A 26,669-nucleotide genomic window follows, 5' to 3' on the forward strand; every position below is an offset into this window, starting at 1 on the left:
GAATTGAACTAAATTCCAAGATATTTTAAAAGATCAATTTCTAGAAGGCTCTAGGTTTGATCCACTCTCACTTGACTTCATAAAGTAGAGTTGAATAGTTATATGGTAGTGGACAGAAGAAGATTAGAAGAATCTTGAAGCCATACCGTATGACTTGTAAAAAATTCACCATATATATACATTTGATGAGAGGAATCTTAACGAATATCCGATAATTAATGATACGTAACATATAATATTACTTTTTGTATAATAGTTCGTAAATTATATATGCAACATGCTTCTCTATATTTGAGTTAATTTCAGCAATGGTCCTTCGACTATATTAATTTTTTAAAATTAATCATCGACTTTTGATTTAGACACTTTACATCAATTGACTTTCAATTTTTTTCTAATTGAGGTCCTTTCATCAAATTATGATAAATTGAACTTTAAATGAAATGGTAAAATAATCATTTCATCTGCCTAATATATAATTCTTCGTATTTATCCATTGTATACGCGACTTCAGACATCAGATTCACTTAATTGGTTAATCTTTAAATAGAATTTTGTTATTCGAGTGGATTTTACATTAGGAATTAAGCAATTAAGTGAATCTGATATCCGAAGTCGCGTATACAATAAAGAAATATAAAGAATTTTATATTAGACAGATGAAATGACTACTTTACCCTCTCAGTTAAAGTCTACTTTACTGTAATCTAACGAAAGGACTTCAATTGGAAAGAAATTAAAAGTCAAAGGACGTAAAGGATCTACTAATTTTAAAAAATTAATATAATCAAAAGACCATTACAGAATTAACTCTCCATATTTCATACTTTACTTTTTTGGTCAAGCGACATAACTGCCGTTACAAGTTCAAATCAGTGTGAAAATATTACATTGTAGACTCACAAAGGGAAAAAAAAACAAAAAAAACAAAAAAAAAACAAAAGTAATTATGGCATTCATTACTCTGTCCAGGGTTAATTAAGAAGAAGAAGATTTTAGGAAACAGGAAGGAAATATCTTACCATGGTTAACACAACACGGTTAAGGCACTACAAAACGTTGACCGTAGTTACTTCCAAGCTCTTTCCTTTCCGAGAGTGGAAAAAACGCGATGCACTAAAGTCGGTTTAAATTATAAATTATTGAATTATTCCTTCATAGTTCCTATATATAAGCCTAAACTCCCTCTGATTTTTTTATATTCATTCTCAAACCTTCGCGTACACACACTTCTAGCTTCTCTCTACATAAATCCCTAACAAGCTAGCTACTTTCCCCAACATCCATCGCTTAACCATGGAGTTTCGTACTTTGGAAATCAAGATTATGTCGGCCAAAGATCTCAATAAGGTCACTGTTTTCTCCAGGATGAATGTTTACGTCGTCGTTTCTATCTCCGGCGGCAACGATAAATCCAAGCAGGTGTCCAAAACTCCCGTGGATCGCGACGGTGGGGCCAACCCCGCCTGGAATTTCCCCGTAAAGTTCACCGTCGATGAGGCCGCCGCTCGTCAGGGCCGTCTCATGCTCGTTTTCAAGCTCCGTTGCCAGCGCGTTCTCGGGGATAGGGACGTCGGTGAAGTTATCGTCCCTGTTAAGGAGCTTCTCGACTCTCCGGCTGCATCGGCTACGAAGCAGTTCGTGAACTATCAGGTGAAGAAGCCGTCCGGAAAGCCGAAAGGTCAGCTGACGTTTTGTTATCAGTTCGGAGAGAAAACTAACGGCCCGCCGCCTATTGCGGCGGTGGCTGCGAATAAAGTGGATGAACCCGTAACGGCCTATCCGGCTTTTACGCCGGCTTATCCGGGCTCAAGCAGCTCTGTATATTCTCCAGGTCCTACACCACCACCGCGCAATGGACCGGCAGCTAGCGGAGCAGCCTATCCGCCGCCGGTAGGGTATCCTCCAGCCGGATACGGATATCCGCCTCCGCCGGCTGCGGCGGCGTATGGTAGTGGATATCCACATCCTCCGCCTCCTGCATACGGATATCCACCGCAACCCGGATACGGATATCCATCGCAATCCGGATACGGATATCCACCGGTACAACCGCCAAAGAAGAACAAATTTGGGTTAGGATTGGGCGCCGGGTTACTAGGTGGAGCGCTGGGAGGAATGCTGATCGGAGATGCGATTTCGGACGCCGCCGCTTATGATGCCGGATATGACGACGGTTTTGACGGCGGATTTGATTTTTGATTTTTGATTTGTCACCCACCGCCTTACGTTTTTGTGTCCAATGTTCTTTTAATAATTTTGTACATATATATGTGGATGATTACAGTGTTCTTGATTTGCTTTCATTATAAATGACTCGTGCTTCGGTTATAAACTACATTAAACCAACTACTAGATACAAATTTATTAAATTTCAAAATTATAAGATTTTTTTTTTTTTAAATCACAATTTACGATAGCACAATATACCATTCATCAGAGTTAAGTCACGTTAAATAGAAAGCCAAATTATGAGCAGCACCATGAGGAAGATGATTCCTATTGCAACCAACTTTATTTTCATGGTGTGGCGCCATATGTTGCGATGGATTTGATTGGTTGTTACTCGGAATACTTGGGTCTGAAATGAAAACATTAAACTCAAATACTTATCACATGAGAATTTTATTTGCACGACTCTAATTGTTATTTATACCACTTTTTTTTTTATTTATACCACCTTTTAATAAGTGTGATAGTTTTATAGGTAGTGTAAATAAAAAAATTACTATTCACATTATCTTCATTAAATTTAGTCACACATTATATTTTTTAAAAAATTATTTATTATTTATTTTTATTTAAAAATCATAACATTAATTAAAAAAAAAAAAAAATCTTTGCCTCAGTGACCCATATTGCCTTCTACTTGGATTGCTTTCTCCCGGACGAGAGATTCTCCTATTGTTTTTGTAAAAAAATAAAATAAAAAAATACAAAAAAATTGACTAATTAAATTTTAATTAAAATTTTATTAATACAATCTCATAAGTCGCATCTAACTGAGTGGTGTAAATAGCAATATAAACAGTGCTATGGTTGTTTACACCACCTATAAAATTGTTAAATTTTTTATTATTTTTATAATTTTGATTTACACTTATTTTAACTAAAAAGTGGTACAAATAACAATAGCCAAACTTATATATGGAGTACGTAGGTGTTAAAAGCAGGGTCATTTAAACCAAACATACCGAACCACGTAGTTCATCCGGATTGTATGGCAGATTAATAGTCTTATCACTTTCAAAAGCCTGGAAGCAGGTTAAAGTTAAACTAATATTCGCAAATTAAGGAATACTACAACGTATCTATCTTTTTGTATTGCTTTATGGAGCACGTAGGCATATATTGCCAAGAATTTGTGGTATAATGACACTAAAGTTGCACTCTTATATGAGATTTGAAGTTGTGGATTCGTGCCTCAATTCTTTATACTTTAATAAGTTGAGAATTGGAATATATACCTTGACGATATTGTCGTACATAACACATTTAACTTGTGAAACTTGGGCTACTTTCTCCAGAACTTGTGAAACTTGGGCTACTTTCTGCACTTTCTCAATTTCGTCCATCATATACTGCATCTGCTCTTTCATAACCGGCCTGCATTTGCATATTTGGACACATTCCTTGTTACTTTACCATCCATTGTTTTATCAACATAGACCTCCAAGCAACTCCGATCCACTTAAGTTGGTCACATACTTGACATGATAATTATAAATTTATAAGTTGGAGAACTTTATTGATTTATTTAGTTTGAATGAGTCACTTATTAACAACTTAAATTAAATTATTTTAATAAGTTAATTTTATTTTTGTCCTAGATTTATAAATGACAATTCATTTTTAATTATTTTTTCGAAAAAAGATTCATTTTTTGGTATAGTATTATTGTGGCATGACCATTTTTTATCTTTCTTCAACAAAATCGTTGAAATATCCTTAAATAAATGATCATTTCCATATAAAATGGGTTAACCCGCTGTATTTTTATTTTTAATATTTTTTTTAAATCATAATTGAAGACCTAAAATAAATTCCATTGTATTTTACAAAATTTATTGATGAAGGACAAAAAATGATCATACCACAATAATACTAGGATCAAAAGATAGATATTTTGAAAAAACAAAGACTAAAGTGGATTATCACATATAAATCTATGACCAAAAATTGAAATTAACTCTTATTTTAATTATTTTTCAGTTAGAGTCATAAGCTCATATAATATGTAGGTCATGTTTGGCAATATAATTAGCTTATCAGACAAATTTAATTTGTTTAATTCTATTAGCTGTTTGACTTTAGTTAAATAATCCTTACAAGTGTTTAATTAATTAATTTTTTAAATAATTTATTGCTTCAAAAATATAAAATTCAAAATGAGCATTTTTTTTGAAGAATGCCATTTTACATTATTCAGTTCTATGTTAATTTACCAAACATTTTTTACAATCAACTAATATTATAATCAAACTCAGTAACTCAATCAATCTCATAAAATATTATCAAATCCACTAATTCAATCAGGTAACAATTATTTACCAAACAACCCCATATAAAATATAAATATAAGAAATGGAATAGCATACCCAAACTCCTTATCTAGACTGTTGGCGGCAGCTGTATCTGCCTTCCCACCGCCATATCTTCTCTTGAAATCTGTCTTTACATTCTCCAGAAATGCAATAGAAGATTGCGTCCCGAGTGATCCATTGACGACGACACAGTAAGCTGCACACGTCATGAACAACGTTAAATGACGATATCATATCATAGCGTAAGAATTGAAGAGCGAGAAATTAAGACTCAAATTAGAGATCGAAATGGGGGATTTACGTACTGTAGTCTTCTTCGACTAGGAAGGTGAAAGTATGGCGATGATAGTTGTAAGTGAATCTGTCGGCGGAGGAAGGGAGTTCCTGGAGGCGGTGCAGGGCAATCTGGCGGAAGTTTCCGGCGAACTCGGTGTGCGACTCAGCCAATACCACCGTGCCCCGAGCTACGAAGCTGTATAAGAACGATTCTGGAACCATCGGCGATCGAGCTTAACTCACTGAGTCGGCAGTGTTCGAGTCGATGTATATTTTGGGGTAATTCAGTTTGATCAAGTGGTGTTTCGCGGCGTATGTATATAGCGCGCTCACCGTTTAATTTAACGGAGAGAAGTTATTGTTTGCTTCATAATGAAGCGTTACTACGTAGGGTGAATTTTCAGGGAAAGTTTCAGAACACGGCGCCGTCGTGGTTTGAAGGGATCAAATCAAATGCAGCTGGTAGACGAAGTCACCGAGTGACCACTAAATTTGTAACTTTAGAAAAATATCAATGAAATGAATGTGAGATATAAGGAAAAGTAATATCTTACCTGAGTTAGCTTTGATAACAAATTGAATGATATGTTTAATTGTAATTAAAATTTAAATAGATAATTGAATTACATAATTATCTTAGCTTTTATATATTCAAAATGTCTTTTACCCTTTTTAAGAAATTTTTTTCTTAAATGTTATTGATGCGGCTCATATTCATTGGATGTACATGCATAAATTAATTAGTTGATCCAACTAATCTATAATGAAAGACCAAAGTCCATTTCCCACAACAATTGATGAACAAGTAAATTAAGGGGCAAAAGGAAATAATCAACCATGTATTACAAAAAAATATTATTATTGCTTCTTTTTTTTTTTTTTTTGGTTTACAAATAATGTTAACAGTTATATTACAAATATAAATTTGCAAATAGATCAGAGTCACGAAGTTGGTGTAATTGTGTCTGAATGGATAAGCTAATTGGTGCAATTAAAGCCACGGCAAATAGAAAGCCAAATTACGAACGCCAAGATGACCATAATTCCAATCACAACCAACTTCATTTTCATGTTCTGCCACCACATCTTGCGATGAATTTGATTCGTTATTCCTTTGTATGTTTGAGCCTGAAATGAGAAAAATGCAATACAGTCTTAAAATTTAAACAATGTTTTATTCCAATTAAAATTTTATATTTATATTAAAATTGTATTTGTATATATATAAGGTAAAATTCTCGTGTGGCCGTGCGGTTAGTACGCATAAATGCACTACAAAATGTTCAGAAATGTATAATTAGCCGTGAATGGTGTGCACTTTTTTTTTGTTGTGGTGTATTTCAGAGCACTATGTGATGCATTTTTACATACTTAATAGTGCATCTGCACCAGCCACACGGGAAGCACGGTTCAAATATAAACTAGTGTATATACATACATATATATATATATATATATATATATATACATTATGTTCAACAAATAAAACACAACTAACAGCAATCCTTGGATTGTTAAAAGCAGAGGCGATTAGCAAACCTACCGAATCATGTAGTTCATCCGCCTTGTCTGCCAGATTTGTTATATTCCTTTCTCTTTCAAGAGTCTGCAGGCATGTTAAACATACACGGTTCATTCGGAGTATATATTATATTATGTTATGGTCAAATTAATGAATAACTGAATTTGTAAAATACTTATTCAATCCAATGGAAATTATAATATTTTAATTTAATTTAAAACTTATAACTAAAAATGTTTAATTTTTAGTTTCACATCGTCAAATAGTTATTAAATTTATATATATTAAATATAATAAGAGTCAATATTAGCAATATTATTATGTTATAAGGGAAAAATAAAAATAAAAAAAGGTCAATTTATAATTATAAAAGTTTACAATATTTCAAAAATTAGCTCTGCCCATTTTTGTATTAATTTTCAGCAACTATATATCATCAATAGTTGATCTATTTAATTAGATAGATCGTATCAGTACTCCTCACTTTTTGTTTTATTTTTTCAAAAATTCTCAACCTTGATATATATACGTATACAGGTGGATCTCATATCAATAATGGATTTTTATATATAGATGCATTCTCATATTAACCGCTAACCAAAATATTTTAAATAATTCTTAACCATTAACCAAACTAAAATAAATTAACAGAAAATCATTAAGTTTTATCAATTAATTAACTGAATTTTCACCGCACCCAGGCCAACTAAGCATACCTTGATAATATTGTCATGCATAACAGTTTTAACTTGAGAAACTTGGGCTCTAAGTTTCTGCAGTTTCTCAATTTCGTCGGCATGAGTGATAATATACTGCATCTGCTCTTTCATAATCGGCCTGTATGTGCATATTAATTAATTTGTTACTTTATCATATCGATACTCAGACGCAAAATATATATATATGTGTGTTTATTGATCGAGTATATAAAATATAAATATGCAATTTTAGTCATAAAATTAAATTTAATATCAGAAATTGAAAAATTGAATAACATATATACCCAAACTCCTTATTCAGAGCAGCTGTATCTGCAGCTTTGCCCCCGCCGCCATATATTTTGTTGAAATCTGTCTTTACATTCTCCAGAAATGCAATGGAAAGTTGCGTCCCGACCGATTCATTCACGACGGCACAGTAAGCTGCACAAGTAATGAACAACATTGAATGACGATATCATATCAAAGCGTGAAAACATCGATCGAGCGAGAAATTGAAGCTAGAATTGAATGAATTACTGTAGCCATCTTCAATTAGGAAGGTGAAAGTATGGCGATGATAGTTGTAAGTGAATCTGTCGGCGGAGGAAGGGAGTTCCTGGAGGCGTTGCAGGGCAATCTGCCGGAAGTTTCCGGGCAACTCGGTGTGCGACTCAGCCAGCACCACCGTCCCCCGAGCTACGAAGCTGTATAAGAACGATTCTGGAACCATCGTTTACGGCGAGCGATCGAGCTTAACTCACTGAGTCGGCAGCCCCGGCCCGTTTGAGTTGATGTATATTGGCCGGGGTTGGATAAAACGGTGTTTTCTGGTGTACGTATATAGCTCGCTGTTTAATATAACGGAGAGAAGTCATGGTTTGCTTCATAATGAAGTTAAGTTACATGAATTTTCAAGGAAAATCTCAGAACACGGCGTCGCGTCGTCGTTGTTTGAAGCGATCAAAAATGTTTGATCAAGTTCAATTTTTATTTTTACTTTTCAAAATAATAATTTTAAATAACATATTAATATTTAATTGCATACTTTTCATTCATTTATACACATAAATTAAATTCATCATACAATTACTCATTTATAAAATTCCTTAATCCAAGTCCAAAAGCTAACACTGGTTTGATCTTTTATATATAATTGTTATGATTATTGCAAACTTTCAAGTTTGTAATATTTATAAAGTTAATTATACCATTTTTTTTATTACTTTCATCAACTCCCAACCATTAAAAAACCCTCAAGTACCGACTTTATGAATATAAGTAGTGATTTTAGTAATTTGCAATAATTACTCTATGAATATATAGTGGTGATTGTGAATTAGTGACTTTATAAATCTATATAGTAACTTTATGCACCTATAAATTCAAATAATTAAAAAGTATGTGTATCATTTCAAATATGAAATACCTCAACAAGAGATTTTTTTTTTTATACGGAATAATTAATTGTATACATTACTTTTATTTGTGCAGTAAATAAAATAAAATAAAATTTAAGTGAAAATTATAAGGAGACAAAAAGTATAAATGTGTTGGATTCATGATGCTATATGCACCATGATTTATGATATAATTATTGATTTTTGAGTTGCGAGTTATTAATATAATTTATTGCGATTAATCAATAAGATCAATGGCACCAACTCAACAAAAATCAACATCATTGAATACTGCTAGTCGAGATTATTAATACACGTTTGTCTTGAGAGTAGGGCATCTGATAAGATTTTATACTCACTATTCATTGCGTTATTTAGTACTGTATGACCTAATAATTGCATAAAGATTTCCCATCACTTGGGAGGGGTAGCCATAAGTTTACTATACTAATAACCCTATACTTTCAAGTCCTATCTTACTATAGGGTTTACTATTTTTTTTTTTTTTTAATTATCAAAAGAAACTTGCAATCATTATCCAAAATTATGTATTAAGTAAATTACACACCTATATAATACGGAATAACTATCGAACCACATAAAAGAGGTAAACACCTCACGTGTCCTAAGTTACTCTAAGTAATGTGTTGAGCTAATAAAACAAACATCAATATGAATGAACCACCAATTAAATGAAAGTGAAACAGAATGAAAATATGACATCTTGCATGTGTTAGTTGTGATACAAAATTAAATCATGTATAATATATCAATTAATAAAAGTCTAAGCTGATAGCTAATTACATAGTTTACATTGAACAATTATGTATTGTAGATTATATACTCAACTATTCATTATAGTAATTAATTAATTAAATTTTGTCTACAATGTGAATACACAATATAAATTTTGCCTTACGCATTAGTAATTATTTATTAAATTAATGTCCAAAAGAATATTGTTGAGAATCAAAGTAAATTATAATATTTAAATATGATAATCATACAACCAATGCATGTCGTGACTGCTACTACGGCCAAAGGAAGCCCGAGACCAATATCCATATCGAGGCTACAGACACACGACCGAGGAGGCTACGTATGGGGCAGTGCTACTCTCTCACGAAGGCTCCTTTGTAGCGGCAACGAGTGGAAAGCTACTCGGCACTTTCTCGTCCGTTATGACGGGCGCACTAGCTTGCAAAGAGGCTCTATCTTAGCTTAAAGAACAAGGTGTGTTAACAGTGGATCTTCTTACGGATTGCTCAGAGTTTCGGAATGCCTTATACACAGACTCTACGTATCTTGTCATATGTTGGGGTTATTGTAGACCAATGTAGGACATGTATATCATTGTTTACTCATTGCTTATTAGGTTATATTTCTAGAACACTTAAGTACTTAACTTACATGCTCATACTTTAACTTCGTTAGCGTTTGATCATGAACAACCTATGTATTGGAACTCTGTCCCTCGGACTCTATTGCTCAGTTCATTCATTAATACATCAATATTATTATTATTTTAAAACGAATATGACCACCATTTAACTACTTTGCGTGATATCAATTGACTACATGACTAAATTACTTGGGGGCTTTGTCCTAAAAAAACGAACAAACTATTACAAACGTTATTTTATTAAATTAAATGACGAAAACAGCGCACGTAGCCACGTAGGACAGATAGGTGTTTGCCGACATCACAAGATACTTTAAGCATTCAAATTAACTCAAATCTTCAAAATCAAAAACCTCAAAACCCTAAAAAGTCGCCCGCCCAATCACATCACTTACCAAAATTTTGAATTCCCTCTCTCTCTCTGTTCCTCATTCTCGGACTACACTATCAGCAAAGCTAGTTGCTTTGATTCAGCAAAATTCTCATCTATCGGTACCCAAATCTCAACTTTTAGTCGCCGCTAGCTTCCGGATTTCCGATGGCCAACACCGATTCCACCGCCTGCGACATTGCCCCAGTCCCGGCCCCCCTCTCGGAGGTATGCCTGCATTTCTGTCTTCATTGTGTGCAAATGAATGTGCGATGCTTTTGTCTGTACTCGAGATGTTGCTTTGGAACTGCTAATTTTGAAATTTGAACTTTGGTCTTACTTCGGTGTGAATCGAAATTGGATAAATTTGGGCACAATGTTGTTTTTGTTTGTTTTGTTTGGCAGAAGAAAGAGAACGTGACTCCAGTGAGCTCCAAGATTGCGGTAAGTTTCTCATACTCTGAGTGGTTAAGTTCAACTTGTGACTACTTGTCGTCGGGGATATTCCAGACCCGATTTGATGAGAAATCTGCACACTTTTTTTATTTTATTTTTTTATTTTTTTATTTTTTATTTTTTATTTTTATTATTGTGCTTTAGGAATTGAGCGAATCAAGGCAAGAACTACTCAATCGGATTCAGAATTTGAAACAGGTGGCCTTATATTTGTGTGTGTGTGTTATAAGCATGATGCAATTTACTTTCTGGACCTAACATATTTTAACATTAGGATCTGCAAAATTGGAGGTCAAAGTTGGACACTCAGGTGAAGGTCTACAGGGATGTAAGTATTTGTGTCTGTTCATTTCCTCCTTTCTTTTTGTGGTTGTATTATTATTATTATTTTTTTAATAAATAATATACTTTTGGTTGTTGTTGTGTTGTTTAGTTTACTTGTGACAGTATACTGGTTCAAAGATATAGAATGTAGTTAGGGAAATGCCTACAGTTTCTGGTAATGCTGTTGTGTTACATTAGGATTATGTTTTAATAAGGTTGATATGAAACTATGTTGTTAGTAATTAGCACTATAAGCACAAGAGTTATGGATTATTAAATTCCACTCATTCTTTTGTGGTGTTGTTGACTTGTATGAAATGGAATCATATGATTGCTACTTGCTGGCTGCTACTCCATTCTCTTTTTTCTTACAGGCAACCCCATGGCTTTCTGAGATTTTTCATTCGATTGTATATGTTGCTTACAGATTTCTTTTCTTGAATTTCACAGGAACTTTCGGAACTAAAAAAATCACTCAATGTAGAGGTGGACCAACTTCGAACAGTAAGGACTGACCTATGGTCAAGACGCTTTACTGCTTCCAATCTTTAAAAATGTTGTTTGTGTACTTATTTCATTTCTTTAACTAGGATTTTCAACAGTTGAAAAGTACCCTTCAGCAGCAGCAAGAAGATGTCACTGCCAGCCTAAGAAACCTGGGGGTAATGTATCTTGTGACTTGGTAGTTTGTACCTGAGGTCATAATTGGACTAAAAGCATAAGCTCATAGTTGGACTGCACATTATGTTTATATAATATATGTGCAACTATGGTCTCTAGGTTTGCTTTTACCCATTTTTCGCCCTCAATATCGATAAAAAATTTGAACTGTGTTCTCGTGGAAATCATGCAGCTTCAGGATGTTACTGAAGTCAAAGAAGCTGAAGGTGCAAAAAGCGAGAACAGTGAAGAGAAAGCTAAGGATCTGACAGAGGAGAATGGTAAAGAAACTGCAAACTAGATGGTGTTATGTTTTTCTTTTTATCCTTGTGTTGTAGAAGCAGAGCTCATATTCCCATAGAGTTGCTCACCGCTTAAGTGAGCTGTGTTCGGTTGTTGAAATCTTCTCCTAGCCTGTTGACCTGTTGTAGAGATCATTATCTCATGCTCCCAAAAACTGAAGTATTCTAATGAACTCCTAATAAGTCAGTATTACTATGTATTAAATGGATAGTATTCCCTTAAAACTTTTTGTTTTGTTTTTTGTTTTTAAAATTATCTTCTGCATAACAAATAGATTCCATAGAAATACTAGCAGGAGTGAGTATTGATTTTCAAGTTTTATGGAAACTTCCGGGAAGGACGAAAAAGAACTTACTTTTGGAATAATGTTGTGTTAGTGCAGTCTAATATAGTTTGTCACAAAGCTTCTCATGGCATCATTAAAGAATTTAGTGCATATTTTTGGCTGCTTAAATTCATATGTGCTCTTCATTGTTGATTTGCCAATCTAACCTCTAAAGAAAGGTGATATTTGCTCTTTGGAATAAAGAGGATGCATAATCCACCATTCCTTGATGTAGAATATTTGCCTTATAGGTTGATTAACTTAATAATTTGGTGTTATTGGTTGCTCATCTAGGAATAAGTAGTTAAGATACTAGGAGGGTAATGAAATACAAAGGAAATGGTTTGTAGTTCTATTTAAGATTAGGTAGTGCTAATTAAACTTGGAACGTTGTGATTACTAAGCCAACTGTTTGACCAAACAAGGGGCTGGGTTGTTTCCAAAGCCTCACTTTGGTATTATATATAACATGGTTATATGTAAGTTATTTTGCCTATAGCATTTGGTATTCCACCAAAAATAGGCCTTATTGCCATTGTTGCTTTGTATAGAACTGATTAATTCCTCCTTTTTCTCCCTTTTGTTCTTCAGGAATTTTATACATAATAGATCTTGAATGTCTTATGAAATAAATCTAAACTTCTCATAAACAGTGCATAGCTTCCTAAGGTACAAAGCTTTCCTAAATATAATTTATAAACAATAAAAATATAATAATAATAACATTTAAGTTTATAAAAAAAAATTGGATTGCATATTACCAAATTGCTAAGGGTGTGTTTGGAAATCCAGAAAATGATTTTCAGAAATCATTTTCTGGATTTTTGGTGTTTGGCTAGGTTGGAAAATGAGAAGTCAAAGGAAAATGAGGCCTGGTCAATGGAAAGTGAGCTCAACTTTATAGAAAATGACTTCCTTTTTTTTTTTTTTTTTTTTTTTTTTATTTTGGGAGGGGGGGGGGGGGGGGGGGGGGGGTGGTGGAAGTCATTTTCCGGAAGATTAAAGTGGCCTACAACAACAACTACTATCTTCTTTAGTTTCTGGCCAGATACCAGAGCAGTGCTCCCTGGTTTTTGGCCAGACACTAGACTCTGGTTTCTGGCTGGAAACCAAAGAGCTTTTCTTTTCTTTCCGGCCGCGGAAACCAGAGAGCTTCTCTCTGGCTTCCGGTCGGGAACTAGAGAGTAAGTACTGCTATTTGGTTTCCGGCTGTTGGAAACCCTCTCTGGTTTCTGTCATTTTTCTTTGTTTTTTTTGTTTTAATTTTTTTAATAAATAATATTATTTGATTTTAAAAATAAATATTATTATTTATAATATTATTGTAAATTTTCTATATTTTAAACAAAATAATTAATTATATAAAATGTTTAATTATACAATTCTACATTATTTTCAGAAAATGAGCCAAATACACAAAGACAGTTTTCTGTTGTGCAGCCAAATACGAGAAAAGAAAATATTTTTTGTAAAATGATTCATTTTTCAGAAGTCATTTTCTTGCTTTTCAAACGGACCCTAAGTGAGTCCTGACTATGACATTTACCAGACTTGCAAGTTGCAACCATGTAATTTTACAAGCCTAACATATATATAGATTCACCATTAAGTACGCAAAAATGCATCAAACAATTTGAAAATGCACCACCGCACACCAAAAAAATACATCACATCTCACCATACCTAATGGTGCATTTTCGAACACTGTGGTGCATTTATATGTATCTAATGGTGAGTGATTACACTATCGCACGGAAAGTACTGCCCACACCAAAACTTGACCCCATATATATAAAAATCTTGGGTGAGAACTCGTAAGACAAATGAAATATTTTTTGTTAGATCACGAAGTGTCCTTAGCAAACCCTAATTGTAAAAGATAATTTTAAACTCGTACTAACTAATCTCCATTGATCATATTGATTTTTTCATATGAGAAGAAATTCAAACTCCCGACCTCTCTTAAGGGACACGGTCACTAACACTATGGGTACGGATAGGCATTGGGCGTAGGCATGGTTTGTTTTAATTATGCCAAGCTTTATCAACTTTTTTAAAAGCATAAATCTTTTGCGCACAATATACGTACACTATAGTGGCGAATATTAAGACGTCATCATTTTGTAACAACCCTATAGTATACTCCATACTTGACATACACTATACTGCCGAGCTGAGTTGTGGAGTCTCATCGATCGATCTCACAATTAAATTCGATCATATTCCCTCATCCCATCCCTTCCTCTCTCCTTCATGGCCGCCTCTGAACCACCGCCTGATGAACAACCGCCGCCACAGTTACCACCACCACTCCCTTACAAGGTATATATATATATATATATATATATATATATATATATATATATATATATATATATATATATATATAACTCCTCTTTCTCCTCCTCAGCTCCTAGCTTTCTTCTTGTTTAAATTTATAGTCATTTTACAAACTTTGTTTTCAGACATGGGTTTTGAAGGTCTCAATCCACTGTCAAGCTTGCAAAAGAAAAGTCAAGAAAGTCTTACAAAGCATCGAAGGTTAAGTTCTCTTCATTTTTCCTTAATCTTTAAAGATGGATCAATATAATATATATAACTCAATTTAATTTTGTGGTTTCTTTTTGAATAGGGGTTTATATAACAGATATTGATGAAAAACAGCATAAAGTGACGGTTACTGGGAACGTTGAAGCAGATGCTTTGATCAAGAAGCTGATTAGGTCCGGGAAGAATGCAGAGATGTGGCACGACAAGTCTTCTTTCAAGGAAAAGAAATTATCCGGGAACCCTAATCAGAGACCGGAGGGAGCCAAAAGCGACGAAAACAGCGACGAAGACGACGATAATGAAGAAGAAGAAGATGACGGCAAGGCAGGTAGTGAGAATGTCGACGCTCAGAAACAGAAGAGCGGCGGCGGGCCGTCTGTTAGATTCGATCTCCCGCCGCCGGGGAATGCCGCCCCCGCCGGAGCTGCACCTAAGAAGAAGAAAAAGAAGAAGAAGAAGAAGAAGAGTAGCAGTGCTGCGGCTTCGGCGGCTTCTAATAATGCGCCGCCGCAGAACGCCGGGCCTGAAACGTCCAGAATGGCGCCCCCTCCTCTTCATGGTGTTGATCCAGGGAGTCTCGGCCATTCATATCCGCCGAGTTATGCCCCTCAGCAGGGTTACGTAGTGAGTTACAATGCGGCGCCGGTCCCCGGCGGCGGAGGCGGCGGTGCTCCGACTTACTACTACGCGCCATCCTCGCCCTATACGTATGCTTACACCCGAGCAGAGGTCCACTCCATGCGATGCAGGCCGTTGGATTCCTTTGAGATTTTGAGCGATGAGAACCCCAATGCCTGCTATATTATGTGATCATCTAATTATCAGTTAAGTTAAGATGGTATCACCAGGCATGCAAAGTACATTTTAGATTTTGTATTTTGATCACTACCATAGTACTGTATAACTGGTTTGTTACGTTATTAATTAGAGACAATAGTAGCTTTTTTTTTTTTTTTTTTTTGCCAATTAGTTTTTATCATATTTACTCGGTATTATTTAATGGTTAAATCAATAAGTGATTTTAAGATAGTCCTGAAAAAAATTACTATCTTAACTGAGGTTGGTAGAGGCGGGTCCAAACAGTGTTGTGTGAACTATAACAAAAAACACATTTTTAATATACTAAAAATACATTGTTCGTGTATTGAATGTACATTATATTATACAAAATAATGTATTTTTCCCGAATATAATGTATATTTTTAATATACTAAACATACATTATTTGTGTACTGAATGTCTGAATGTACATTATTTGATAGTATGATCCACACAATTGTGTGTACAATAATGATATAGCACAAGAAAGCCAATAATGCTAGCTTTAATTGGATACCACTCATCATGATGACATACATTTTGGCCTTCACATTTTCAATTCCTCAACTATGGAGCCGGACATATTGCGATGGTATGTTTTTTAATCTAATAATAATGTAAATTAAAGTTGTAGTTCTATAGGAGGGTTTAGAATAAACCATTGATCCTTTTAAATGTATGAAAGTTCTTAACTTCTTCCTTGTAGTATTATATTCAAGATTGATGCAGTGAGACGGATAAACAGTACAAAATTGATGAAGTTGAAATCATGTTTCTGTCACAAATTAAAGTTCTTCCTTAATCCATATAATATTCATAGTGTGAGTAGCATTTTTTTTTTTGGACGAGTGAAACTCGAAGTTACTATCAGAGAATATATACTTGGTAAATCCTGCTATTATGTAATTGTCCGTTTTCAAATTACACATAAGAGATAAATCGTACTAAAAAAACTCTATGTGAATATAGTATTTTAATTAGTTGTAGATTATGCATTCATTTTTTCACCATTTATAAGTAATATTATTATTTTACATTTAAAATTATATATATATAAAAAAAAATCTTCCAACAAGTTGATAATCATTTTTTTTTTTTTGGCTCTCAATCAAATAATACGGAGTAATAAAAAAGTTATTCACAAAATATGCATATTAACTTTTTGACCAAATCCCGCCAGGATAATCAAAGTAGTCGACCAACACTTAGAAGAGTCATTAAAGGACCTTGACCAATTTGCGAGTCTTGTTTGTAAAAATATAGAAACAACATGAAATGTGGAATCATTTGGACCACTTGATATTTACTTCTTGGGTTCATGGCAATCATTATACAATGAACCATGACCCACCTTACAAGATGAGTTACCGACATAAAGTTCATTATTAGTATAATAAATGTTCAATTTTAATGTATTGAATGTTTATTTTGTGAAAGGTCTTGTGTGTGTACTAAAAGTTCATTTTTAAGTATATTACCAAAATATGAACTTTCATACATTAGAAATAAATATTCAATGTGGACCATAGTCTATACTATAATTTGTTGGTTTCATGGAGTCTAAATATAATTGTTAATAATTGAGAAACTTGTTAAGAGCCAATCTCTAGAAAATTATAGAAGTTTTAAACTGACAACAATGTGGTATGTAGTTGGGAGGCTAAGGTAAGGTGGGGTGGGTGGGGGGTGGGGGGGGGGGGGGTTGAGGGAGGAGTTGTAGACTTGTAGCTAGGGAATATATCTTACAACATAGATTCCACTCAATAGTTGCAATGGTGGGAGGGGAATATGCTCTTTTAGTAATCTTAGCTTCTTTCCTTATGCTATCTGCAATTTTTGAAGATCAACAAGAACATCCTTTTGATGGATTGAAACATCAGCCCAATCTTTCAATGAACAATACCCATAAAAGAAAACAGTCCCACCCCACAAATCTTCATCACCACCACCACCCCTTAATGCTATCTTTCAAGATATACCCGCTTTATTTATACCTTTCCAAATTCATAACGTATTATATGTTTTCTTCTAGAAAAATGTTTTTTTCTTCTTCATATTATATGTTTTCTTGAAGAAAAGTAGAGAGTTTTTTTTCAATTGGTAAACATATTCAACCCTATCATCGACAAGCACCGACGACTAGAACAAGTTAAAATTTGCTTTGATCTTAGCATTTTAGAGCATCTCCAATAGTTGTAATTTTTCAGCAAAACAAAATCTGAAAAATAATTTTTTTTTTTTTTTTAAAAGAGAAAAGTGTCAGGATAACGCGCCCAACGGGCACGTGGACCAGATGGGTGCACATAACGCGCACTAGGGAGAGTTTTGCCGATTGCAGTGGGGCCCACATATCTCACGAAAATCAAAGTCTCTATATAAATATCCAATTTATTCTCTTTCATCCACCTCAAATTCCCACCTGCAAAAACCAAGCAAAATCCCCCTATTGGCGATGCTCTTAGAGCCAAGGGTTTCAAACCTTGAGTCATACTTCAACCTTTTTTACACTTGAAAAAACACAAACTTTGCTTGCAACAAACAGTATTTAGTCATAGCATTTTGCAAGTTTCAACCATCTTTCAACACAAAAATACCATTAGGGAAGAAGAGCTGGGTACTACTTTTGTATATATTTGCCTAGAATTACTACTGTCTTTTACAAGAGGGATCTGTTCAAGTATATATAACCAATTGTATCAGAGGGTCAAAACCATCTTTAATTTAGTTCTGAAAATGGTTGATTCTCTGCAGAAGATAATATCTTGTTAATGTTTTACTCTAATCTGAGCTAGCCAAAAGGAAGCAAATCTCTGTGGTCTCTGGATTTTTATGACCTCACAAATAAGAATAATTATCCTGCAAAAAGAAACTTCTAGACCCTTTTCCACCATTGACATGCAGAAATGAAATATATAAATGATAAATAATCCAAGGGTCAATACTGTAAGCTTATAATACTAATGCTTATGCAGTTATGCCAATCATTCATAACCTTACCTTTAATCCAAAGCCAATTGATTTCCTGCTGGCATCAAATGAATCATATCATTAATCATTGTCACAAGGGGCCAAATGGGGCATAAACAAACCTTTTCTAAGTGACGTGGGAAACCCGCAACCAATATTCGAGGGTATGTATTGGGTAAATATCGTCTTGTGACCCTTGCTGGTAAAGAACCACAAGAAGGTAAACTAGTCCAGGTTGCTCATAATTGACCGGCTCAAACCAAGAAGGTCATTAGGCCAGTCCCGTTGGGAGTCAAAGTTATAACCTTGTGATTACCAAGTTAATAGCCTGACATAAACAAACCTTTTCAAATCTCAGTTTAGTAAGCAATAGCATAAATTCAAAGTTGACCTAATCTTGTGATAGAAAGCATTTTACTTTTCAAATATTGAAAGGGCAAGAGGCTAAGGGGAGGGGGCATCAACTAGGGGAATCATGTCAAAACAAAAGGAAACAACATGATAAGCCATCTTGAACCAGTGGTTATAAAGAGATGAGATTCTTAACCTAACAAATAGAATAAAGCAAGCATTTCTTTGGCACAATCTATCTCACGAAAGTGACTGAACTTCTTTTTCCACGTCGTCCCCTTCTTTATCATCACTAAAGGTCCTTCCTGCGATTTAGTTCACTTTCTTTATCAAGCCATTTTACAAGTTTCATCAGTTCTGTCCCTATAGGCAATGGCTTGTGGGTGGTGTAGAGAATATGAAACAGAAAAAAGAAAAGCAATCAAATTAGCATATCAAGGGAAAAGGCAAATGATTTTCATTGCATTACCAAGAATGGGGAAGCAAGCTACTTACAGATCAAAATCCTTGAACACGAATAAAAGATTGTGAATATATGTACAGATTTCAGAACAATGACAAACTATATTCTAACTAGAAAAATATTAGAAAAATCTAGCTTTTACTTGGTCTTTTGGCTTTTGCACTCAAAGGCACGTTGATGCTTTGGAGGTGCGTTGATTCATCCCGAGGATGATTACAATTACTGTCACATCGTCGTGATATTTCCTCCTCCTGCCAGCAGGGATGCTCATCAGCTCTTCCATGCTGAAACCTGCTACAAATTTACGAAAATTAACACAGATCACTTGGTGTTTCATTATCTAAAATGGATGCTGGAAGATAAGATAAAATATAGATGTTACAAATCATATAACTTAGAGCCAAGCGAAGAAAAAGAGATTAAAATATCTTGCCTGCACAATCTGCTGCTCTCATTACAAGCTGCTCCACAAGGAACTTTGCCGGATCACCAGAAGCATTATTTAGTATGTAAGAACGAACAAGTTTGACAACCTCATCATTGGTGAAGAAGTCAAATAAACCATCACTCCCGAGTATAACAAAGTGGTCAGTGCTTGAAATTTCATGTACAGTTAGAGATGGCTGTACAGAAACATATGGAGGACTAATCAAATTACGGACTTTAAGAATGCCCATCAATGCATCATTCATGATTTTCTGCAAAGACAATGGAATGGTTATACAACAAAAGAACTACAATCAATAAACAAATTTAGAAATAAATAAAAAGTGTTAGTAAATACATAAATACATATGTATATGAGTACCCTTTTCAAGTAACCAACTCCAAGAGCTCGAGTAACTTTTAGCTTTCCCTTAACTTTTCCGCCCACGATTGGTGATGGATCATCGGGATGACCATTTAAGAGTAGGGTTTTTTCATACTCATTATCAACTGTATGACTAACTGTGAGCTGGACAGCTTGTAGTCCATTGCTATCATAAGTACGAACGCCTTCATTATATGTTGCCAATACTGCTCGACTGTCGCCTAGATTGAGCACATACATATCCTTTCCATGAAGAAGCACAAGTAAGACACAACATCCTACAGATACTAAGTCAGGTCGGTCCTCCATTTCCTGTTCGACCACATATAGGAAATCATTCTCTGCTTGATTAAGAGCCCGATGAAGGCTATTCAGTACCTTATGCTTAAAAGAGCGGCATGGTTTTTCCAATTCCATGGAAGAAAGCCCACTACCAAAAGAATGACCAATTGGTTTCTTATTAAGATCTCGGAGGGTTTCATCTAAATCTAGACACTCAGAACCTGCAATGGATTCCTGCTCAAGTTCCCAGTCTAACAGGTTCAGGTAGTACCTCACTGTTTCATACAATGTTCCAGCCAGAAAATCAGCTGCATCTCGGCCATTAAAACCATCATATATGCCACAGAAAAGCCACCCGTTCTCTTCCGAACAAACCGCCTGAACTCTGTCTTCACCAGCAGCACCACCCGCAACTTGTATTTCTGTCGCGCTCAGGAAACTTTCATTTCTAGAGGCAGCACTTAAGGACTTCAAAGTGAAGGAATCATACTCGGGCGCATCACTAGGAGACGATGGACCAAAACTGAAGTTCGAAAAACTACTTGGCAGTGATGACGACAACAAATTTGAGAAAGAGGTTGAAGAGGGTATGCGTCGGAAAGACTTGGGGGAGTCCAATGCTGGCAGGATCTCTGCCCCCATCAACCCATTGCAAATATTCGTGTTCACTAATGTGGCATTGGCACTTAAAGCAGCTCCAGACAGGCAAGAGAACGAACTATTGGCTCTTCGCAGCTTAATTCCACCGGAGATGTCAATACCGTCAGATTCATCACAAGAATTATTCTCGCTATAGTTGCATTGATACCCAAAATTTATTTTTAATTCCTGTCCAGGGTCATTTACTGTTTGTCCATGCATCATTTGAACCTAAAAAAACAAAAATACTTAAAATTACCTTCTTGCTTGTACAACTCTCAAGCCCTGGCTAGACTTAAAGTGTCAAAAACAATACATGCCAAAGAAAACAAGATCCAATACTACTTGAGAAGAACCTTAAATGCCAAATGAAATAAGGTTCAAGGCTACCCCAGTAGCTAAAAGCAGACATAATCACAATTACTAATTCAACCAATACAGAGTACCTTCTCTCCTCTCCCAATTGGCTAATCAAGGTGCCAAAAAGGTCACTTCTAAATAAAAACAGAAAAAAAAAGGGAAGCATTGAAGAATTATTAATATCAAAGCTTATGTCAAAAGTGATTAGCACAACATATAATACTAAACATCCAGAAATCTGGAAAATCAGGACAAATATTCGTGCATTTACCAGAAATCCAAAATCGCAATCAAGATTCATGAACTACCAATCAAATTAAACTAACAATCTTAAAATAGGGATTGTTCTATTGGGAGACAATAAGAATACCAAAGAATGAAATAAGCTGAGAAAAAGGGAACCCAAAGATTGAAAGCAGAACTAACCTAAACCTTAAGGTGGTTGATGAATGATCAGCAAGGGCAAGGCAGAGCCAGATCAGGAAATGCGCGAAAAGATGCAAAATTTACGGAGTTGGATGTGCAGAGAAAGGAGTGAAGGTAGTATGGAAATCAGAGAAACAGCGCAGTAGAAAGGGGTGGCGATGATTAAGGGTGGAGATTTATAATACGGAAGTAAAAAACAGTGATGGGATTGAATGGCGAGGAAAGAGATTAAGTGAATAATATGAAAATGGGAAGCGTGGCAGTGGAGGGGACTGGGGTCTCCAGACGAATTTTCTACGGTTGACGTTAATGGTGGAAATGAAATGGAAAAGTCAAAAATCAAAATCCTCTATTCGTCCCAAGATCAACAATCGCCCGTTATTTTGTTCCAAATAATTGATTGCCTTATTTGTACTTTATTCATTTTAAATAAATAATAATACTCCGTATCATTTATCCTTTCAAATTAAAATCATTTTAGCATTTACTCTTCTTCTATTTTTATTTATTTATTCTCGTTCCGCGACTCCTTCACCACCAAGCATCTTCCTGCATCTTCATTCAAATTAACCACCAAGCATCCTCCTGCATCTTCATTCAAACAATTGGGACCACTTGGATGGTTATAAAATGAGCCTCATGGATTATTTATACTTATTCCACCCTCCCTACTTGATAAATCTCTACACTTCTAATATATATATATATATATATATATATATATATATATATATATATATATTTCAATCGTGCACATTCTTCTCTTCGAAGTTGTATTAAGAAGTCGTTTGGAGTATGGAAGAAGATATGAAAGATACTTGCTAAAAAGTCATTGTTTAATGTGGAGACTCAAATTGAAGATATGGAAAATACTTGCTAAAAAGTCACTGTTTAATGTGGAGATCCAAATCGATGTTATTATGGTCACATTTTACTATATAATTATATTCGAAAGAATTCGCAAGATGGCATGATGTTTAATGTGCTTCAGCAGCATCCACATTACATGCGTACGCCCAAATATTGCTACTTCATTATTAAGTGAGACCTCGATCTATTGAGATGAAGGAGATTCGCTACAATATTGCTACTTCATTATTGGATGCTAGATTATGATAATTCTAATAATTTAATTTCAAAATGTTAAATTTTAATATGTAACAAAATTATTTAAATTTAAAACTATTTAAATTTTATGAAGATGTCTTTTTTAGTCTTTTTACGTTTATCAGCTTAACAAAAATTTAATTTTACCAAACACTTTTAATCAGCTAGCTTAAGAGCTCTTCACTTTTCAACTTCTAACTTATAACTTTTCAATTTTCATATGCTTTTCAACTTTCAGCTAGATTTGTCAAACATAGCCCTGGCATATACACTCACCAGTACATAGCCCTCACATATACACTCACCTGTGACCAGACGGCTCAAGTTTCAACTCTTCCCCCCCCCCCCCCCCCCCCCCCTTTTTTTTTTTAATACTCTTTTCCCTTTTTTTTTTTTTTTTTTTTTTTTTTTTTGGTGGTGGTGGGTGATTGTGAGATTGGTGTTCCACCACTGACCGGGACTACTCAATACTCACTACCTATCAAATTCCAACTAATATCCTAAGCTCTTATTCATGAGAAAGTCAAAACTCGTAAAAAAGCGACACAATAATTATTTAATGCGACATCCTTTGTATAACTTCCGACCTTAACTTGCAAGCAAGAATATTACTATGTATCTCTTATATTGAAAACGTTTTAGTTCGTAATGTTATCAGATCAACGAATTATGTAGTTCATGCATGTCTTAGTATGAGACTCAATTCTCAATTAGCGGGACTAGAATTCAACCTCACCCGACTCTATTTATGAAAGAGTTAATTTCACTTTTGATACTATGGCTATTGGAGTGTTGTTAATTGCAGTCCACGAGTTTTAAAACTATCAATTTAATACCGAAATTATACAAATTTTCTCAATTTCATCCACTCTGACCAAATTGAGGGCGAAAAGTTACCAGAAAATTTTAATAGGTGAAATAATGAGGGCAATTTAATTGATAAAATTCATTAAATTCATTATCATTAACAAGTATTTAATTTTTATTCTGATTCCAATTTCGATGTGCGAATCAAACACACCCTAAACCAGTATTGATACATGCGATGCTATGGTTTGTGTGTATATGTATATACATATGCCTGAAACTTGATCAAATTGAAATTGATCATACTTTACATAAATGTCAATTTAAAATGAATTTTATGGTCATACCTATAGGCGATTTTAAATAATACTCCGTATAAAATATGATGATTTATGATGATGGATGACTTATAATCTATTTACACCTTAAAAAAAAACTTATATTGATTGTTACAAATAAATATAATAAGTAGAAACACCAAGTTTATCAAGCCCATGTTTCAATAGCTTAATAATCAAGTTTTTTATTATTTATTTATTTATTGGGGTTCAATATGATGTAACATTTAAATAATTTATTTATAATTATTTTAAATAACAATTTGACAAATACAAATACTAAAAGTATGTTACTATACTTTTTTTTTTTTTTTTGGAACATGTCAATAAAACAATAATTAAATTTGTGATTTTATATCTAACATATAAGTGTTGATCAACAATTGTAATGATGTAATAGTTTTAATCGTTGTAATAATTAAATTTGTGATTTTATATCTAACATATAAGTGTTGTTCAACAATTGTAATGATGTAATATTTTTAATCGTTGTAATAATTAAATTTGTGATTTTATATCTAACATATAAATGTTGATCAACAACTGTAATGATGTAATAGTTTTAATCGTTGTAATTTATTAAAAAAACAATCCTCAAAGTTTGAAGACTTTGTCGTGATATTAATCCTACTAATTGGCTTTGTTTATGCTCTAAAAAAATAGGGATATTAGTTGAGATGCTTTCCTTTATCATGCTAATATTAATGAACTTAAAATTAGAATATAAAAAGAAAAAAAAGCTAAAATAGTGATGAACCTAAGATTGGAGAAACAAAAATTATAAAGTTATGAGAGTGATAAATTGTTTGATTTTTAGTGTACAATTATTATTAAAGTATACAAAGTTGATATTAAATATATGTCAAAATTTTACTGATTTCAAGAGTTAATATAAAGAAAATCAATTTGATCGATATTTTAACATTATAGATAATTAATTAATGGAATGATCGCCAATCACATTGTGCTCAGATGACATGTAGTGACATCTTCTATGTGGGAAGTCATGCGATCGAACTTCAGACTCTTTGTGCTTTATTTGGTTGAGAAAGTACATTTGAACAAATATTATAATGTAATAGAGTCAATAATATTAAAAAAAAAATAAATTAATGGAATGATCATACCTACCTTAAAATTTAATTTCTAAGTTGACTATTTGCTTAGGGGTTAAAAAGTATAATTTTTCTAAAACTTATGCATGATAATTGATAAATATATATGCTTTTAAATATGGGATACAAGTTAATATTTAAATATAAATAAATATCTCTTCCCTTATTCTGTTAATCTGTTTTTGTTTTTCTTTTTTGGAACATATTTCTCAAATCTAGACTTATGCTGACAAAGTTGGAGAAACACAAGATATGGTGGTACCCAACTAGGATGCTAATGATATTTGGAGTCCCAAGAAAAAGTTTTTACACTTCATGGGGGACCAGACCAATTTTGATTATTTATTTATTTATTTTTAAGAAACACCAATTTTGATAGATTTCGTGACTGAAATTGATAATTGTAGTAAAATTTCTATCACGTATCTAAATTTTATTGATAGGATGCTAAATTTTTGGCTGTAACTAATTATGATGCTAACTTTTTGGCGTGGAGTTATTTTTCTAAAATTTGTTGTCAATCAATTAGAGTATATCATGTCAATATAGAATTAAAAAAAAAAGGTGTAAAATGTATAATTGTAAGAGTTAAATAGTTAATACTTAAAAGAGTAAATACCCAAAATGGTCCCTCGACTATAGCTAAATTTACAAATTGGTCATCGACTTTCAATTTCAACCAATTAAGTCCTTAACTTTGTAATTTTAACACAATTTGATCTCGGTCTATTTGACCGTTTGTTGACTGTGATTTTTGAGGATATATATATATATATATATATATATATATATATATATGTAATTTCATGGTCCATCATCGGTTTTTTAAGGTTCCGGTTGCATTTTCAGACCGCACTGTTACATTCGAATCCACTGCCGAAAGCAATCTACCAAATCCGGTCGTCTTTCTTCATCCTCCCTTTGGATTCAATGTAGTTGAGTTCGTGCCAGAGCGAAGAAGACGACGTGTTTCCGAACCGGTGTAATGTCATCCTGGAGGCCTCCACGTGCTCCGACGAGAGCTGAAGGTTCTTCTGGAGATCGTCGATCACGGTCAACAAACGGTCAACTAGTTGGAGGACCAAATCGTGTCAAAATTACAAAGTTAAGGACTTAATTGGTTGAAATTGAAAGTTGAGGACCAATTTGTGAATTTAGCTATAGTCGAGGGACCATTTTGGGTATTTACTCTACTTAAAATGTCCTCGACTATAGTAGTTTTTATCAATTTTGTCTTAAATGATTTTAGTGACTTAATGTAATCCCCGATTTTTGTATTTTTGTTTAATTTAGTCTTCCGTTTGTTATTCCGTCAAATTGGTGTTAAATAAATGAACAATTCAATAATCTCAAT

General features: G+C 33.9%; 6 protein-coding genes and 1 long non-coding RNA gene across 9 annotated transcripts; 4 read left to right on the top strand and 3 right to left on the bottom strand.

Moving 5' to 3' along the window:
- The first annotated feature begins 85 nt into the window (after nucleotides 1–85).
- LOC109170348 lies at nucleotides 86–23,876 on the top strand. The gene is made up of 3 exons (XR_002052396.1): nucleotides 86–97; nucleotides 12,381–12,386; nucleotides 23,813–23,876. It is a non-coding gene; the product is annotated as an uncharacterized LOC109170348 (long non-coding RNA).
- On the top strand, nucleotides 1,191–2,313 carry LOC109170342 (protein SRC2-like). Its single transcript, XM_019319419.1, has one exon. It carries the CDS (start codon nucleotides 1,297–1,299, stop codon nucleotides 2,200–2,202), a length of 906 nt encoding a protein of 301 aa, XP_019174964.1. The 5' UTR covers nucleotides 1,191–1,296; the 3' UTR covers nucleotides 2,203–2,313.
- Nucleotides 2,322–5,303, bottom strand: LOC109170346 (vesicle-associated membrane protein 724-like). Its single transcript, XM_019319422.1, has 5 exons — nucleotides 4,850–5,303; nucleotides 4,599–4,740; nucleotides 3,468–3,606; nucleotides 3,195–3,254; nucleotides 2,322–2,581 (listed from the first exon to the last, which is right to left on the bottom strand). The coding sequence occupies exons 1-5, from the start codon at nucleotides 5,040–5,042 to the stop codon at nucleotides 2,453–2,455; spliced, it is 663 nt and encodes a 220-aa protein (XP_019174967.1). The 5' UTR covers nucleotides 5,043–5,303; the 3' UTR covers nucleotides 2,322–2,452.
- On the bottom strand, nucleotides 5,766–7,867 carry LOC109170345 (vesicle-associated membrane protein 724-like). Its single transcript, XM_019319421.1, has 5 exons — nucleotides 7,581–7,867; nucleotides 7,346–7,484; nucleotides 7,059–7,179; nucleotides 6,364–6,426; nucleotides 5,766–5,948 (listed from the first exon to the last, which is right to left on the bottom strand). Exons 1-5 carry the CDS (start codon nucleotides 7,771–7,773, stop codon nucleotides 5,799–5,801), a joined length of 666 nt encoding a protein of 221 aa, XP_019174966.1. The 5' UTR covers nucleotides 7,774–7,867; the 3' UTR covers nucleotides 5,766–5,798.
- LOC109170347 lies at nucleotides 10,163–12,179 on the top strand. Its single transcript, XM_019319424.1, has 7 exons — nucleotides 10,163–10,440; nucleotides 10,618–10,656; nucleotides 10,813–10,866; nucleotides 10,943–10,996; nucleotides 11,443–11,496; nucleotides 11,583–11,654; nucleotides 11,846–12,179. Exons 1-7 carry the CDS (start codon nucleotides 10,381–10,383, stop codon nucleotides 11,951–11,953), a joined length of 441 nt encoding a protein of 146 aa, XP_019174969.1. The 5' UTR covers nucleotides 10,163–10,380; the 3' UTR covers nucleotides 11,954–12,179.
- Nucleotides 14,409–15,768, top strand: LOC109170344 (heavy metal-associated isoprenylated plant protein 36-like). Its single transcript, XM_019319420.1, has 3 exons — nucleotides 14,409–14,602; nucleotides 14,746–14,821; nucleotides 14,913–15,768. Exons 1-3 carry the CDS (start codon nucleotides 14,534–14,536, stop codon nucleotides 15,638–15,640), a joined length of 873 nt encoding a protein of 290 aa, XP_019174965.1. The 5' UTR covers nucleotides 14,409–14,533; the 3' UTR covers nucleotides 15,641–15,768.
- On the bottom strand, nucleotides 19,400–22,264 carry LOC109170341 (probable protein phosphatase 2C 40). 3 transcript variants are annotated; one of them, XM_019319418.1, is made up of 4 exons: nucleotides 21,949–22,264; nucleotides 20,239–21,393; nucleotides 19,864–20,128; nucleotides 19,400–19,721 (listed from the first exon to the last, which is right to left on the bottom strand). In XM_019319418.1, exons 2-4 carry the CDS (start codon nucleotides 21,385–21,387, stop codon nucleotides 19,594–19,596), a joined length of 1,542 nt encoding a protein of 513 aa, XP_019174963.1. In that variant the 5' UTR covers nucleotides 21,388–21,393; nucleotides 21,949–22,264; the 3' UTR covers nucleotides 19,400–19,593. The 3 variants fall into 3 exon arrangements, with proteins under 3 accessions (XP_019174963.1, XP_019174961.1, XP_019174962.1); XM_019319416.1 differs by having other exon boundaries at nucleotides 20,239–21,398; nucleotides 21,948–22,264; XM_019319417.1 differs by lacking the exon at nucleotides 21,949–22,264 and adding an exon at nucleotides 21,609–21,854.
- Nucleotides 23,877–26,669: the final 2,793 nt, after the last annotated feature.

The sequence above is a fragment of the Ipomoea nil genome, unplaced genomic scaffold (assembly GCF_001879475.1).
Source record: "Ipomoea nil cultivar Tokyo-kokei standard unplaced genomic scaffold, Asagao_1.1 scaffold3321, whole genome shotgun sequence".
Lineage (NCBI taxonomy): Eukaryota > Viridiplantae > Streptophyta > Magnoliopsida > Solanales > Convolvulaceae > Ipomoea > Ipomoea nil.